Consider the following 18,286-nt stretch of genomic DNA (forward strand, 5'->3'; position numbering starts at 1 on the left):
GTTCTTATTGCCATGAAACCCTGTCATCATTACTCATTGATCTGGGTTGAAATTCAGTTTTCTGTATGGCTCTTTCGCACTCACTTACTCTTTCTCAACCCTGGGCGGCTGTGATGCAAATTCAAATTCAAATTCAAATTTTATTTGTCACGTACACAGTCATACACAGTACGATATGTAGTGAAATGCTTGGACAACTGCTCGTGACCTAAAGAAAACAAAAAAGGAAAAGGCTATGAATAAGATAGGAAATAAATATGAAAAATTAAAAAGGGTAAATTTAACTAGGAAGGAATAAAATATAAATTAAGGTTAAAAATGAAATAACTGTACAACACAAATTAGAATGAAGGGTAAATTTAACTGGGAAGAATAAGATAAAATATATAAATTAAAGTTGAAAATAAAATAACTGTACAAGACTCTACTGTCAATGTTTCTGTTGACACTGACTCTAGTGTGACGCTAAAATCATTAAGGTAAGCAATGTTGCTGCTTTCAGGAACCGTTGTAATTTTTAAGATTGCACAAACCGTTTGGTTTGTTATGGTAGTTTAGAGAACGGTTAGAAAAAACGTTCTGTCTGAGCTTGTAACTGTTATTTTGGATGTTATCAGCCTATTGAAAAATAATCAGTGTGGAGCCTCTGGCTGATTAGAGGAAGCCCTGTATCAGATTGCGCCCAACCCCCTCTTTTTCTCTTGCTACCCGGGTTTAATACGGTTATAGCAAAGCACCTCCATCATGGACCTGTGCTATAAATCTGCCCGATCCACTAAGACTCATTGAGGAGTTCCTGAGCTTTCAACCTGGTGGCAAACACATACTGATAATCCTGTTGAAAAATCTAGAAAGTTAATGTACTCACTTAACAGCGACTTTTTAAATATACTTAATATTCATTAATTAGAATGTTAACATTTATCCAGGTATTTGTGTTCAAACTCACAAAAGCGAGGGATGCATAAACACATGACTCATGCACACCCACGCATATAACCAAACATGCACACGTGTGCTTGCTCCAGCATAAATCCACTTATCTCATTTCCTCTGATACTCTCATCTACTCAAGCTTTACATGACAGTTATGGTTACAATCATGGCTCTAATAGAACACCAATGCAATCTGTTCCTCATAATATACTGCTATACTGTTCAGTGTGCTGCAGCTCTATGACAGATTAGCTCTCCCAGACTTCCTTTTTCAGTGTGCCTCAATTTGCATGCTCTTCAGTGTCTTGCCTGCCAATAAAAGCTTGGTCCAGTGCTTGGTCGTCAGATAGTGAGTAAAGAGCTCATTGTGCAGAACAAAGACATTTCTCATGCTTTTTGCATTGAATTGCAGTATATTTTCAACAGCAGCCAATACGAGTATCAAGATACTCTCTGATTTAATGTCTGCTTCAGTAAGCTGCTGGAGCCCGTCTCTCATAAATTTACTTTTTGAATCCACTGGAGACTTGTAGCTATTTCACAGATATCAGTTGTTGTCTTATTTATTACAACGGAAGTTTCAGAATCAGAATACTTTATTAATCCCTAAGGAAATTATCCCATTTTTGTAATGCTATTTATGGCTTTATTCACACATACCCACAACAGTGACAGTTGCTCATGAGTGAACTGGACTTTATGCTGTGCCAGTCTTTATAAATAGTCCATAAAATATGAACAAAGTATTCATATTGGAAGCTTTTGGATTTCCATTTATAGCCCACTGTAGTCAGACCTTTGTTGACAAATCACATGTGATCAGGCTTTGTTTGCTTACAGGTAAATACTCACGGAGGGTAAAAGAGGGAATGCATTAGCAGAAATGGAGTGAAAAGAGAATCAAGACTTGAAAAAAGCAAAAAAAGAAAAGAAGAAAAAAAGAAAGAAAAAACAAAAGAAAAAAGAGAAAAAAAAAGAAAAATAATCAATGGCTTTCAGTCCGATACATGTCACCTCCTCTTTGATCTAGCAGACTCAGCACAGTTGTGGGCAGTGACTGAATGCTGTTATCATCACTATAAATCTGTGATAAACAGAGCAAATAAGATTTGGCAGATATGTTGCTGCTGTGAGACTGATGGGAGGATAAGTGTTCTTAGAAGACTATGGTTAGAAAAAAAAACAAAAAAAAAGTTGACATATTGATTCTGTGTTTTTCAGGTAATGATAATGACAACACTAACAACCCTGTTAGTGCCGGTGCCATTGGTGTCATTGTTGGTGGGGTTGTCATCACTGTCATCACTGTCATTGCTGTCATTGCTTGGTGCAAATTCTAGAAACTTTGGCAAAAGTGTAAGTAACCGTTTTCTTCTCTTTTAATTAAAAAAAACATCTCACAATAAAAAAAACAACAACAAGAAAAAAACTGAACAAACCTGAACAGATTTGTGGCAATTTATAAGTTATTACCACTCAATTACCTGTGGTAGTTTCTGTGTAATAAGGGTTGCAACACTGCCTGATGATGATAATGATGATAATATATAATATGGTAAATTACATGTTTAAAATGTCCAGTACAGAAAAATAAGATGCCATCCATATTCTCCTGTTTGTCCAGTTCAGGGTTGTGGGTCGAAACACCACAGGCCTCTGCTGCGTTCGTCATTGACTGACCTCTAACCATCCAAAGATCCAGCCTCTCCTGCAGCAAGTAACGCCAAGCAAGCCACTTGCATATTGAAAAATCCAAAAGAAAAAACAATGTTAAAGCAAGCACAATGTAACTGTTAGTTTTTTGAGCAACAATTTTACAGATACAGTGTCCTATTAAAAAAAGGCACTGTTATAATTTGTGTATAAAGTAAAATAATAACTACTCTTTTGCTTTTTCTAAAATATCATATTGGAATATTCAATGTCGATCATTAGAAAAGAGCCACTCAGAAATTCGCTGTGAGTGGATAGCTATGTTATGAGGACTTGCATCCTAGATCCATGTTTATATAAACCAATGGACTGGTTTCAACTCCAACTTCAACAGCATAGGCCAATGGCTCAGAGGTGTGGTGTCCTCAGAATATAGCTCCACCCAGTGACTTTTGTAGTGGTTTATTTCTAATAATATAATCTAAATATTCCAGTGCATTCCAATATGTTATTTTAGGTAGAAAAGAAAAAAGACAAATTAATAATTTTACTTTACACACAAATTATAATGCTGCATTTTTTTTTTTATATTACAGTCTGTTTCTGTGAAATGGTTGTTCAAAGACCTTCCAAACAGCAGCTTGGTGCTGCTTGCTGCAGGAGAGGCTACATCTGTCAAGACCTGCTGTTGCAGATCATGTGAGGCGAGGTGCAGATCCAAGCGCAGACAAGGATAAGAAATAAGCAAAAATCAGAACGCAAAAATAACCTGAACTGGGAAAAATACTAGGAAACCATGAAACATGAGGGGAGGTGAGAAGAGACTCAGCACAGGGATAAAGAAAGACTGAGACAACCTCTACACAAAGGGGTGATAAGGAAAGTGGAAACACATGGGAGCACAGCAGGAAGAAATTAAACATAACGAGACAGCGGAAGCAAACTGAACACAATGCAGATGAGATAAGGTATCATGAAAATAAAAACAGGAAGTGGAATGCAGACTGAGACCCAGACAAGGACACGTACACTTGACAATAGAGCAAAGGAAAGACTGACAGTAACAGACGCACATGATGGACTGGAAAGACAAAGGATGAAACACAAGAACGAGAACATGGGAACAGGTAAGGGAGATGAAACAAACACATGAGCAAGAGGGCGAGGGACGCAGAGAGGGAGAAACATGGAGGGAGAGAGAGGGAAGGAGAGACATGGCTAGAAAGACAAAATGACAAAACAACATGAAGACAAGACTGACTTAACTGGGAGACACCGATGAAGAACACACAGATGAAACAATGACATAAAAGGGAACCATAAAACACACAAGACAACCCAAACAACAAGATAAACTCAAGAGTGGTAGAAATTAAACTAGTAGAGAACATAAGTCAGCAAATATTAAATAAACAACACTCAAAAACTATAATGTAATATAAATATAATATTATATGATATAAATATGAAAAGATCATTTCTGATTTATGATGCCCAAACATGAAATATGAAACTAAATATAAAACACTTGGTCAACCGAGGTACTCTGACAGGATCTTTGGATGCTTAGAGGTCAGTTAATGATGACGGTGGCATTCATCCTGTGCAACCCTGAATTAGACAAGTGCGAGAACATGGCATTGTATTTGTGTGTACTGGACATTTTAAACATGTCTTCCACTTTCTTTCCTATCTGAAATATTTTTAGCATATCATGTATTGTCATCCAGATATAAACTATGCTGTGAAAGAGGATTCTCTACACTCACACGTGAATCTAATGTATTAATATGTATTATTCCTTTAAACTGACTTAGGCAAAATGCTAATAATTAAATCCAGTTCCTTCAAGACTTCCTGATGCTTGTTTCAATCATTAATTATGAATACAGTATTAACTTCCTGCTTATTACACACAAACTACCACATGTAATTGAGTGGTAATATCAGTGTTGTCATCAGTGCTATTCTCATGCAATATAAAAACAAAAACCTCCATGTTACCTCATACTAAATGTAAAATATATGGCTACAGTTGCTGTATTATAAAATTTCTAAAATCTCCAGTCACTATCAATTTTCATCCTAACATCACTCAATGCAATCTGTAAATGTTGGGCATCAATAAACATCAATCAGATTGATATGAATACACCTGCTTGACAAAAGGTGTCTAATATCAGACCTACAAGAGTCTTTGTTTACAACGATCTGGATCCTTTATATAGATCAAGAAATAAAAGTTCAAAAATCAGTTTGTGCTAAAAATATAAATGTATCTCATATAACTGAAGCGTGGAGTGCTTGGTGATCTGCTATAGCTTAAAGCTATTCAATGTGAATTTTATTGGCCCTCTCAGCTCAAAAGAAAAACTGCATAATGCATGATGAATTCTTTAACATACCAATACTTTCTCTCTTTAGTCTTTCTTGCTTTTAATTTGAAATATTTCTTGTTTTCCACAACCTAAGATGTAAGTTTGTTAGCTTAACCACATGTTGACCAGAGTGTCCAAACAACATAATATGTTAATGATCAATTTTGAGAAGCAAATAACTTGTTTTATGTTGCACAGGAATAAAAAACATAGGACAAAGCAATCATCCAAACAATGAGCAAGCAGAACCACAACAAGAAGAGATTTGACTGAGAGAAGAGCAAGAACAGCCAAACTGACAGCTTGTCCAACAGCTTGGTCGCACAGCAGAATGTAAATTTATCTCAAAAGAACTGTGTGTTGGTTTTTGGTCATGGACATTTTTTAAGTTAACAATACATATGTGTTTAGAGACATTTGATATGATTGTGCAAGAAACATCTCCTGGATGCACTGGCATGCATCTTTAGTGATGTATCCTGGGGTCATTAGGCATTTTGGATCTTGTAACATCACACACGCAGCCGGGGGTGATCGCCACGGATCAGCCCTCTTAATTCACAGCCACCTTGTGGCTTTCCCTGCCGCTTCACTCACAGCCTGGATGGACCTCTTCTTCATTGCCCCAGCCACACCCAGCTGGTCAAGGACTTTGCAGAGTGATCATCCTGCAAAGCCCTTATAACCCACTACTATGCGCTCATAGAGTGTCTCCCACCCCCTTCCCCTGCACTCCTGCACTAGTTCCTGGTACTTGTCGCGTTTCCTCTCGTTGGCCTCCTCGATCCGCTCTTCCCAGTTCCACTCTGAGTTCCAGCATGATCAGATGACTACCTGGCAAATAAAAAAACAAAAACTAAAAATAGACACACACACACACACACACACACACACACTTGTTATTAATTAAGATATTGAGGTGTAAAAATTTGTTCCATTTGGACCTCTACTTTCAGAATTTTTAGTCCTTAAAAACTGGACATGAAAAAAAAATCTTGATGATGTATTTGAAAACAAAGATGAGGCAGTTTATGTCAAGTAACAGAACAAAACTGGACTGTGTGTCCACAAACACTCATTGGGTAATTTTATGAAGTATTAACCTTGAAACTGTTAGTTAGATCCTTGGTGTTTGCTTTAGTATTTAGTATTTATTTATTTATTGTCATTGTCAAGAACAATGAAATTGCGTTTGGGGCTTCCATACAACCCAAAAAAAAGAAGAAAATAATAAATACCCCTTAAAACCCAAGTGTACATATTTAACCCAGTGTGACTCCAATGCAATAAGACAATCCTTAGCAATAATGTTCGTAGAAATTCAGACAAAGACCTGAGAAACATGACAAAATACAACAATGCAACCCATTCAATATTATTGTACTGTGAGATATGATATCAGATATGATAGTTATCTATTTAAGAAAGAGGGGGGGGGGGGCAGGAGGGGGAAGAGAATAAAGATATGATGCACCAATGCAGACCAGTTCATTGCTATTAAGAAGTTGTTAGGGTTATATTGTTGATTGTTATTTATGCTTAGAAATATGTACTCAGAAATGCTTAGTCGATTATAATCGATTGCATAATGATAGAGGTCTGATCCTTAACAGTCTGCAAAGACTCTGTGTGCTACCCAGAGCACTCTGGCATGCACACACATCTTAAGGTCATGAGAGAGGTCGTACCTTCTCTTACTGATTTATGGTATAGGAGGACACCTACTCTGTATCTGTTTAAGTACAAGTGCCTTTTGTTTAGGTGGACCGCTAGACTCCTGGCACCAGCTTTGGGGAGTCTTCACAGGGTCACATCTTGACCCCACACACACCCACACACACACACCCACACACATACCTATATGACACACAGAAAAGATACTCTTTGTTCACATGTATGCCTATGTAAGATGTCGTGGGTTAATGAACGTATGCATATTCATGTAACGACAATAAAGAGCAGTGCTACGAGGGAGCAGACGAGAGCAACTGGGGTCAAGCGAAGGAACGGCGCTCGTCACTGTTCTCTCCTTTGTGCACAAGTAACACAAAGAACTTTGGTGACTTGCGTCTTGCTTTTGCTGTTGTAGTAGAATTGTCTTGTTCCAGCAGTGGGTCTGTGCCAGGCAGACCCATCACTTGTGTGGTGATATGTATTTTTTTTTCTCTGCCAAAAAACAACTTATGTTGAACTTTGAACTGATAATAATTAAAGAAAGACATTTTCTACTGAAAATGAGGAAGAAGAAAAGACTTCACAACTCACTGAGTTTAAACACATATTACCAGAGCTATGAAAACAAGAAAAACGGCATACATGCAAGCTACATGCAATTACAGCCTATTTCATTTAATTGCTATATTAATTGTTATATTGCTGCTAATCAGTATTCTGTGTTTGCACAGATCTACAGTATGGATTTAACGTCGATTCCCAGACGCCTTCAAAACTGGATTATAGATGGCAGACAGTTGGTGTCATAGGCCACCACCTCTGTTCAAAGATGGTCGCTCACAGTGATTTCAGTGATCATGTGATTTCCTGAGGTCAGATGGCCCAGAGTGTGAGTGGGCGTTAAGGCGTCACAGTGGACATAAATGGCTTCTTTGACCTCAGGAAATCACATGATAGGGTGGGGCTAGGTTTCACAATGAGCTCACCCGAAACCCTGGCTGATTGTGACCCACACCCGTTTTCACACCTTGGCTCATGTGATTAGTTAGAGGATCATCAGGGGGTCCTTTGTCCCTCTTTTGGGGGGAAACTCCCACAGGGCTTAAATCTGGGACTCTCCACCATTTGACTCTTAGAATTGAAGAAGCTTCTCGGATGAGAGGTGAAACGTCTTCAAGTAACTTAAAGAAGTCCAGATGCTTTTCTTTCCAAGCTCCTTAGATCAAGATATCACATATTTGCAAAAGTGCTCCGATGTTTTCAGAGACGTCTGTTACCCACCAGCTCGATAGCTCGCCGGGAGCTCGAGGGTCACTAGAGCTGCCGAGAACGGCAAACTCCCGGCACATCATCTTCAGAGCAACGCGGTCTTTCGCTACTCTGGTTAAACTTGATATATAAGTCACTTAGATAACTTGAAAATGTTATTGTTTGGCTTTTTTCAGTGTTTTATTTGTTCAGGAGTAAATCAGTTTGGCTGGATTAAAGTCATTAGATTAGATTAGATAAATTAAAACTTTATTAATCCCTCGGGTGGGTTCCTCCGGGGTTTTCACACAGCTGAATAAACGTCAAACAGAAAACTGATTAAACAGAAGTGTGAGATGGTCGGGAATTTACGCAATCATCCTGTTATATTTTAGATAGCGAGGAGCAGACGGCCGAGTTGATTAAACTCCAGCGAGACAGCGCTGGCGCAAATCTGTAGGCTAGACTGTCCGGCCTTTACGTCCGGCCTATTGGACCTTCTGAGGACCCGGCCCACGTAGACCACGAAGGCCAGGTCCTCAGGAGGATACAGCCCATGGTTTTGGACACGCCAATAGTGTCCTTGTTGAATTAACCACTATCCAGATTGATATCTGTTTTTGTGTGCACAATGAGTATTTTTGACTGTCTAGACTCTGAAAACTCCATAAGCTCTTACATTGCACTATATCAACAAAACATACTTTTATGCTCGGGATAACCACTACATTATGCTCTTTGTTGTTGCTGTGTGACTCTCTCGTCCACATAAACACACAATGCCCTGAGAGAATTTCTTCAGATTTTAATTTGGACTGCGAAATTACCTTGAAATAAACTTTCAATTTTTGTGATTTTTGTGATCTCTTTCTTAATAGGCCTTAGTAGACTATTATTTCACAAATTTGCACAGACATGTTGGTAAACTGCATCTTGGTGTTAATAGTTTTTAACCTGGTGCCTCTGAGCACTGTATTGACATCTTGTATACAGTATGTAAATATTTTACAGAATCCTTGGGTACAATGCAAGCTTAAGACATTTAATATCAATTCTTAGAAGTGCAGCTTTTTAGACAATCTGTGTATGTTTTACTTGACATCAAAGTTGTGATGAGCAACTTCTTTTATTTTATTTTCTTGTTCTATTCGTTTTATTGACCACTTTTTAATACAAAATTGGCATAAAATGCCAAGATAAAGTATGCAAGACTTGGTTTCCTCAAATAGCCTTTGGCAAGATTTATTCGGGATTTACCACTAGGCGTTACCAGAACACCTAATACTTGTTATTAATCTCTGTTTCTCTCCCACAGCATGTTTTCCTTCTCTCACCCCTCGCAGCAGATGGCCGCCCCTCCCTGAGTCTGGTTCTGCTGGAAGTTTCTTCCTGTTAAAAGGGAGTTTTCCCCCCCCCCACTGTCACCAAAGTGCTTGCTATAGGGGGTCATATGATTGTTGGGTTTTTCTCTGTATGTATTATTGTAGGATCTACCTTACAATATAAAGCCTTGAGGCGACTGTTGTTGTGATTTGGTGCTGTATAAATAAAATTGAATTGATTGTTACACTTTAGTAGAGATACCAATGTGCACATGCACAACCTTAGGCCTGGTTTATGTAACCGTGGCTTATATTTGTAATATTAATACAGAAAATGTTCCATCTGTAAAACTCTGTTTTACAGTCCACACATTCAACTACTATTTCTAAAGGAACAGAAATAAAGAAGACATTTAGACTTTATGGTCTCTAGATATAAATGCAAAGGTGTTGCAGGTCCAGCATAGGGTACTTGATGAGTTTTTTTACGTTATTTTGTGGGTGTGCGCTGTGCATGGTGTGAGAAGGCTTTGGCAGGATGTGGTTTAAATTACTGTTTTCAGACTTCAAACAAAGTCATCTTTAAAACAGGATGATGATCGCACCAGTCTGCCTCATGATCAGTAAGAAAACTGACTTTTTATTTCATATTTGTCAACAACAGATCTTTGTTTGTTTTTACATTTATAGCTTGCATGCAGTTTTTCTCATTTGCAATGAGTCAATTCTTAAATGATGGTTAAAGTTTTAAAAGCAGTTTCTGAAATCCTTTAAAGCACTTTGCTACATGTGAACATCAGAAAGCATATTTGTTTTTTTCTTCTGTAAATCATTTGAGAAATGAGCCGTGTTGGTTTAGAGCCAAAGGGTTAAAGGGTCTTGTGAGTGGAGTTTGTGTCTTTGTTTGGACTGTGTGAGTTCCTGGTAGTCTAACTTCCTCCCACGGTCCAAACACATGCCTGTTAGGTTAACTAGTTATTTTAATTGTTCACAGGTAAGGATGGTTGTCTGTGAATGTTTAGCTCTGTGATGGACTGATGACTTGAGTCCTCGGGTATAATCTGTCTCTAAGCCCCTGTTAGCTGGGCAGATTCCTGATTTTGTGCATTTTATGATTTTGAATTTGAATTCCTCTCGTACACGTTAATGCGACATCAGCTGTCATGGTTGTTATAACTCCCATCACTTGATACATGGTGGAATATTTACATGGATTAGTTTTCCCTGAAGCTAAAATTAACCCTTCTTGAACATTCATGGTCAGAAGTTTCCATACACTCATCAGGGGAGTGAATGTTGAGGTAATTGTGGGCTTTTAATGGTTTCTTCAACTGTTCTTACATCTTTAATGACTTTAAAAAACTAAACAAAAAAAGGTTGAAATTTTTGGTTAACATTTAACAAATATTAGTGACAGCCAACAACAAGCTGCAGGCATAACTCTGATGGGAAGTTTGACCTCTCTTATTGGCAGAATGTTTTGTTTCTGGGTCTTTGACCCAGCTCTTTGAGGTTACTTTTTTAGGTTAACATATTTGTTGATGTTTGATTTTTTGCTTTGCTAAGACGTTTTAGGTTTGAGTTTTGGTTCTTCTAATGTCATTGAGTTTACAGCTTTCCCCACTTATGTCTGTGTCTGCTCGGCTTCTGTGGTTTCGCCCCCCCCTCTCTGTGTCTTGTCTCCCTTAGTTGTCCCAGGTTTTCCTCCTTGTGTTTCATCCTTGTCTCATCTGTCCTTCATGTGCATCCATGTGTGTTCTCCACAGCCCATCATGTCTCTCGCCGTCTCCATCTTCTCTTTTTGTCTTGTTCCCATGTCTGTTTCCCCCTCTGTCCCAATGTCAAGCTCGCGTGTCTTAGTCTGTGCCTTTGTATGTTACTTCTTAGATCTTCATTCAGATCTTTGGACTTTCCCATTTTTTGAGTATTGGTTAATCTGATGAACGCTGTGAAACAAGTGCTTTAGTGCTGACAGACATAAAGTACCAGTTGTAGTTAATCATGATCACCCATGAAAAGCTGACTGTGTCACTTACTAAAAGATTTAAGTGTATGTATATTGAACCTGAAAGTATTCTTTTGATGTGCAGTGCAGATTTGAGAAAATCGAAAATAAATTCAAATTTGTGCAACCAATTACTTTTTTTTGAAATGGAATAAGGTTAAGATTAGAGATTAAAGTGGAAAGAAAACATTTCAAAGAAATCATTAATCTTGAGCCCCAAAGTGGTTTCTGAGCTTCCTGCTCTAAAAAGAAATACCCAAAATTAATTGATTATTTCTCCTCCAATACAAACGCTGTGCTTACAATTTTGGTATCAAAATAAAATTAAGCAGAAATTCATTAATTTTGCTTAAAAATGCTTGTTTTTTTAATACATTTTTTGAAGAATTAACCACACATTTACATCGCAATGGCCCTTTTCTGCCGTGCGCATGTAGCGTTTAATTGGCCTCTGGCCCTTTAAATTCTGAGGGGCTGTAACTTTGGTTTCTTTTGGTAAATTTGCATGATTGACACCTCTTTTTAATCGTTTGAGCCAATAGAATCACAGTAATGATGCCACGTTCCCGTCACTTCAACCAATCAGAACTTGCAAGGCCAAACTCAACGTGGCCCCAAAATTACTACATGTGACCTCCATCCAGTCACGTGTCTGTAGGTGGGTCTAAAATGTAGGTTGTTGACGGAAATGGCTCTGATGCGGTTAGTTAGCCGTGGAAACTGCTGATAATCACGTGGCTAAGAGCTAACTGCGAAATCTGAACAGTAAGCCATTTTCTGTGTTTTTGTGGTCTTCTTTTGCGGCTCGTTCAGTGAATTTTGGTCAGAGTGTTGTGAAACTTGGTGTTTGGAATCGTTGATATCTCTGGAAGATAACTCACCTTTCTTTAGCTGGTTACATAAAGTCTGGAGAATTTCTTGTTTGGTTTTGTTTGTTTAGCGGACATTTACGTAACTGTTGGTTTAATCATGACTTGTTTTCGTTCTGTTTAGTTTTTGTAGAAATGGTTTATATGAGATTTTAACTGAGATTCAGAGGTTTTTGTGGATACCGCACATGTCCGGACTTATATTTCTGACACCGTGTTATAACCGATTAAACGTGAGCTCCTCCTTTTTACCCCTGGTAGCGGGCGTGGGGCTTAAAAGCCTAACATTACCATGTCGTTCTTGGCAATGTTGAGTTTGTGGAAACTTTTGTCCAAAACGGTCGCTGGTTTGAATCTGTGCAGTGGCAGAAAAGGTTTCAGGATCTATGTCATTGATCTTCTCACACTGCGTGTACTACATGTTAACTGATGTGTCTCGACCTGATGTTTTTGAACCTGCAGCTGCTACTCTGAGCATCCATCCCGGCAGGTCAGTCTTCTTTTATTATGAAACCGTGACTCTGAGCTGTGCAGTGCCAGGCAGCTTCAGCAGCTGGACAGTGAAGAGAAACACCTCCACAAGGTCTTCTGTTTCATGTGAGACCTGGGGCCAATTAAATGGGTCATCCTGCACCATCAAAGGTGTCTACCCATCAGACAGTGGAGTGTACTGGTGTGAGTCTGACAGCGGGGAGTGCAGCAACACCATCAACATCACAGTGGCAAGTAAGCTTGCTAAGTAATGTCAGATTGTTGATGTTGTATCTTAAGTAAAAATAAAATTAACGCATTTTGCAATTTTTTTTTAACTAAGAACAAAACCAGAGTCAGAGACCACCGTTTCTCTCTCTGCATTTCAGCTGGTGTCATCCTGCAGGGTCCTGCTGTTCCTCTGACTGAGGGAGACAGTGTGACACTAAACTGCTCCTATAAGGAAAAATATGCAAAGGAGTCTACGTCCAATTTCAGTACTGCTTTCTACAGAAATGGTACTTTTTTTGAAAAAAAGCCTGAAGGAAGGTTGGGCCTTATCCATGTGTCCAAGGAGAACGAAGGCTTCTACAAGTGTGAACATCCCACAAAAGGAGAGTCACCAGTGGTTTGGCTGGAAGTGAGAGGTGATGATGATGTTAGATTTCATGAAGCTTTCGTCTGACAGCTTATAAATACTGTTGCATACATAAAGCAGTTTCAATTATAACTTGGTGATTAAATGGGATGTTTTTTGTATAAACCTGACCACAACTTATTAGCAAAACTTGTATCACCATAATGCACCAGTATGTCTACCCCTCTATGCTGCCTGGTGAAAGCCAGGTTTAAAGCTGTAAGTTTTAAAGAGTAAACTAAAATCTTAACATTTCCGGGACATTGATTAACCTAAAGTTTTATATTCCTAAATCAAAAGTTAACCAAGTAGTTTTCAGTTTTATTCTCGCTGTTTATCGTCACTTCTAAGATAAGATAAGATAAAACTTTATTAATCCCTCGGGTGGGTTCCTCTGGGAAATTCTGTTTCCAAAAGCACAGCACCGACAGAAGTTACAGTTACAGAATATTATATGTATACACACACACACACACACACACACACACACACACACACACACACACACACACACACACACACACATATAAATACAGAGACATATATAAATAAAATATACAAAGGGGATAAATAGAATAAATAGGAATAAAAATAAAAAATACAAGTGAATTGCACATTTCAAGTATTGAGTCTATTGCACTGTTGACTATTAACAAAAGTATTGCACAAAAGGTATTGCACAGTGAGGTGAAGAGGCACTACAGCTTAGTTGTTCCCCCCTCCTTTGTCCTCCTGTTTCCCCTCCCTCTCCCCTCCAGAGAGGAGTTAAACAGTTTGATGGCGTGTGGGACAAAGGAGTTTTTAAGTCTGTTAGTTCTTGTCTTTGGGAGAAGCAACCTGTCACTGAACAGACTCTTCTGATTGTTAATGGCCGTGTGCAGAGGATGCCCAGCATTGTTCATAATGTCCAGCAGTTTCTTTAGTGTCCTTTTCTCTGCCACTGTCTCCCACCTCCAGCTGTGAGGTGGGAGAAGTGATGTGTTATCTTGTCCAAACTATATATCACAGCAGCTGTAACTATCATTTTGTAATTCCCCCTTTCATTCTTCCTGTTATCCTTTTGCCATAACTCACACTCATCTCTGCCCACAGCACCTTGCCTGCACTCTCTTCTTTGCCTCTCTTGTGCACTGTCTCCCACATTCACAAACATGTATTCTAGCTTACTTCTAGGGACTTTCATTCATCTTATCTCCAGAACTTACCTCCACCTCCCCAGGCTCTCTTCCACCTGTTCCCCACTCTCTTAATACAAATTTCAGTGTCATCTGCAAACATCATAGTCCACAGAAACTCCTCATCTGTCAGCTTGTCCATCACCATCTCAAATAAGAAGGAGCTCAGAGCTGATCTCTGATGTCATCCCAACCCCATCATAAACCCATCTGTTAATCCCCCTCATGACTGTCTCATCCTGTTACATGTCCTGCAACACCCTTCTCGTGTACTTCTCTGACACTGACGTCCTGACTTCTGCACACAGTACACAGTACAAAGTCACTATGTTGCACTCTATCACATGCTTTTTCTGGTGTCTTAGAGTCCTAGGGTCTAGAGAAGACACTAGAGACATAACCAGTTCTTTTCTTAAACACACAACTATGATGTAAATGAAGCTGGTATTTGGCAAATAAATGCTTTAATCGATGTCCCAGAATGAGAACACACTGCCGGCCGACATCCCTACTAAAAAAGAAAATAAATAAAAAGGTCAAAAGAGAAATGTGCTAGAATTTTAGATTTGGTTTAAAATATTTATGGAGTAATTTGCTTTCTTATCCAGAAATGAAATGACTGTGTGTTTCGTTATAAAACCAATCTGAAAAATCTAACTACTGTAGCAAATGAAATGAAATGTCACTGGAAGCGTGTCACCAACATGAAGCGTGTCACCAACATGAAGCGTGTCAGGTTTTTTCATATATATGAGCTGCTTCCTGGATATGCAGCAGTTCTACCACAGGAAGTGGTACTGTAGGCCAGGTATAAGGTTTGTCATACATCTCATATCTTTATGCTGAAAACTTTGACTCATTTCACAGAAGCTCTGTTTTTCATGTCCTGATGTGGTTCCTTGAAATGTTTTTGTGAAATGCACAGTAATCTCTGCATATGTATCAACACGAAATATTGATTTAAAATTAACATTTTTTAATGCTCGCTCTAAACAGAAGAACTGATGATAAAACTTTATCTCCTAACAGAGAATAATATTCCCGTGACCACCCCTGATCCTGATCCTGATCCTACTCCTCCGATCGCTCTGCCCAAACTTTTGAGCACCATCCTGCTGTTCATCCTCTACACCTGTATACTCATACTGGCTGTGTACACCTACAGGAAGTGGGCTCAAGGTAAGAAAACTTCAAAAAATTCTGATTATGTTGGTTTATGTCAATTTTCCTAAAGGGGTCAGAGGACATAGGTGCTGAAGAAATGTCAAAAATGAATTATTATCATATATAATGAGTAAACTTTACAAAAACTAAAATTTCACTCTGGACATTAAGTTCACAATGTCAGACTTTTAACCCATTAGCCCGTGCACATGGTGCCACCTTAGTTGCAGGGTTACTTGCAGATGCTGCGCCTCTCTTACTGATCTTTAACATGCACTTTTTTGGAAGGCCTTTACTGCAATAAGACAGTGGAGAGAAGACATGAAAGCTGGGAGCAGAACTCAGAGTAAAAGCTCAGGTTTCTGTATTAGCTTTATGACATATGCATCACCTGCTGAACCCAGTGAGCTAAACCACTGCTGTAAATGTGCGTTCTTATTGAGAGTATAATAACTCTTAAACCTCCAGAGTTGTTTTGGTATTTGTCTCTGTATCTTGCAGTGCTTTGGGAGATCATTGAAGAAAAGTAGCATTACCTCACTCTGTCACTATTTGTAAATACATTTCTGAAGTTCAGTTTTAGATCCATGACGTTCAGGCTGGATTTTATTACTTTAGTCATCAGGCACAAACGTTGCTTTAAAGATGGAATCTGACTGCATGAGGTTGCAGACCTGAAGCATCAGGCATCAACCTGATGCTTGAACCCAAAAAGTTGATTCTGCTCATCTGGACGTAATGTTTTCAGTGGTAGAAACATTTGGTGACTCATCCAAGTGACTTCTTCAGTCTCAGCTGACTGCACGTTTCCCCAACCTTACAGCTTGTAATGAGTAGGCCTCACCTTTTTTTAAAAAAAATCAAGAGCTTTGAAAAGAATGAGCAAAATGATAAAATCTCACATTAAGGTCTGAAATATGAAATTATGTAATCGTAATGGAATTTCAGTGCTGATTGTTGTGTTTCCCATCTTGGCACCAAGTATTTATGGGTTTAATGCAGTGCTGTGAGCCAAAATGTCATTTTTTTTATCTGTCTGTGTGAATGTATTGGTGGTAGAGCAGGTTATTTACCAGTCAGAAGGCTACAGTAGAGGTTACTGCTTACTTCACCCTCCATTAAATCTAAAATGTCCTCTTTTTCATGCAGGCCTGGACATCGTCACTGTCAGAATTTCACCATTTTACTTTTGCTTCTTAAGCTGCTGCTTGGTGGGCATTTGGAGCCAGAACAAGCTAATGATATCAGACCTGACACATAGATAACGATCATCATGTCACCTGAAGGCAACGCCTGTTTGACTGAGTGAAACCATAGAGTAGAAACAGTTATTATAATCTTTGGTTCAGTCTAACCACATTAAGGGGAGCGGGGCATCCACAGTGGTGCAAAGTCAAATGACACCATGTGATGCAGCCCCCTGGTGGTGTCTGAGTATGTTCATGCTCCTGCAGCGAGGATGGATGTTCACTTGTTTGCATCACATTTCACAGCAAAGTTTCCAGCTGCTGTTGAGTCATTTCTGTGGCAGAACAGCTGACAGACAGTTATCTGATATCCTTGTTACAGTCAATGAGGTGGAAACAGAGCTGGTTCTCTGGAAACAATAGGTGTTGTTGCTGTTGTATGAAGCAGCTTATATGTGACTAAATGTCATCTTTGAAAAATGTCGCACTATAAATAGTTTTTGTTCTTCCTGCAGCTCGAGCTGAGGCTAAAAGGAAATGGCCTGATCATCTCTAACTCGAGTGCAGGAAGACGATGATCAACAATCAATATATCACTGGGATTAAAGCAATAGTCTTACACTGATCTTTTCAACCTTAATAACCTCTCAGCAGCAATGATGTTCGATTTTGTATGAATCTAAAATTATATAAACTGAACAGAAAACTGTCTCATTTTTGCATTTGATGAGTTTTATGTTTAAAGGACAAATTGAGTGTCACAATGTTATGAAGAAGCACTCTGAGAGTGCAAACCTTCACCAGGGCCGCTCACGCTCCAGGCTGCACTTGTTTTATATAGGATTGTATATACAAACTAGTATATTGTCTTTTATAAACCTGTTGTAAGAGATTTGTCAAATACTTCTTTAATTTATAATTTGTCCTGTGGTTTAATGTATCATTTTATGCATCAGTGTCTGTCTGTATTACTGCTGTTCTAAATACATCAAAAAATATATGTTCTTACTTTTAGAAACATTACTCTTGTGTTACTCTGTAACCTGGCATTAACTATCTGCTGTGGTAAGTGGGATGAAGAAATAACAGTAACCAGGCAGATGTGCCTTTGACATCAAAAAATGTGAAAAATAGTCTCACAAATGTCCTCATCAGCATTGTCTGTCTGTCTCCACCTTGTGGGCATTTTTACACTTGTTGCTTATTTTAATGCAATCTGAACATTTTATATAAAGTAATTAAAATACTTATAATGTTGGTTTAGAAAGTTCCTTTCATAAAAGATGACCCAGCGTCCCCTCTGGTGAGTAATTAAATAATCAAACACTGAAGTGGCTTAAGTCAGACAGCTCTTATTTTTGCTGACAGAAACTTTGGGGACATTCACTGAGTAACCTTTAAAACCGTAGAAAGCAAAACTGGCCATCTGAGCACACTTCCTGAATTTAAGAATTAAAACTGAAACATGGATGTTGATTTAAAGAAGAAAGAGGCAAAATGTTTTATTCTCCCACACACTGTGGACTTGTTTTTTTCTATAATATGAAATCCATGGAGTCTCTTCTCA

General features: G+C 38.6%; 1 protein-coding gene across 1 annotated transcript; it reads left to right on the forward strand.

Moving 5' to 3' along the window:
- Positions 1 to 9,771: 9,771 nt before the first annotated feature.
- LOC146713611 (Fc receptor-like protein 5) lies at positions 9,772 to 18,006 on the forward strand. Its single transcript, XM_085452688.1, has 5 exons — positions 9,772 to 9,834; positions 12,548 to 12,811; positions 12,946 to 13,203; positions 15,398 to 15,547; positions 17,235 to 18,006. Exons 1-5 carry the CDS (start codon positions 9,804 to 9,806, stop codon positions 17,273 to 17,275), a joined length of 744 nt encoding a protein of 247 aa, XP_085308814.1. The 5' UTR covers positions 9,772 to 9,803; the 3' UTR covers positions 17,276 to 18,006.
- The last annotated feature ends 280 nt before the right edge of the window (positions 18,007 to 18,286 follow it).

Source organism: Copadichromis virginalis, linkage group LG3, assembly GCF_057382275.1.
Source record: "Copadichromis virginalis isolate Kocher_CV1m ecotype Utaka linkage group LG3, C_Virginalis_male_GT1.1, whole genome shotgun sequence".
In the NCBI taxonomy this organism is placed as follows: Eukaryota; Metazoa; Chordata; class Actinopteri; order Cichliformes; family Cichlidae; genus Copadichromis; species Copadichromis virginalis.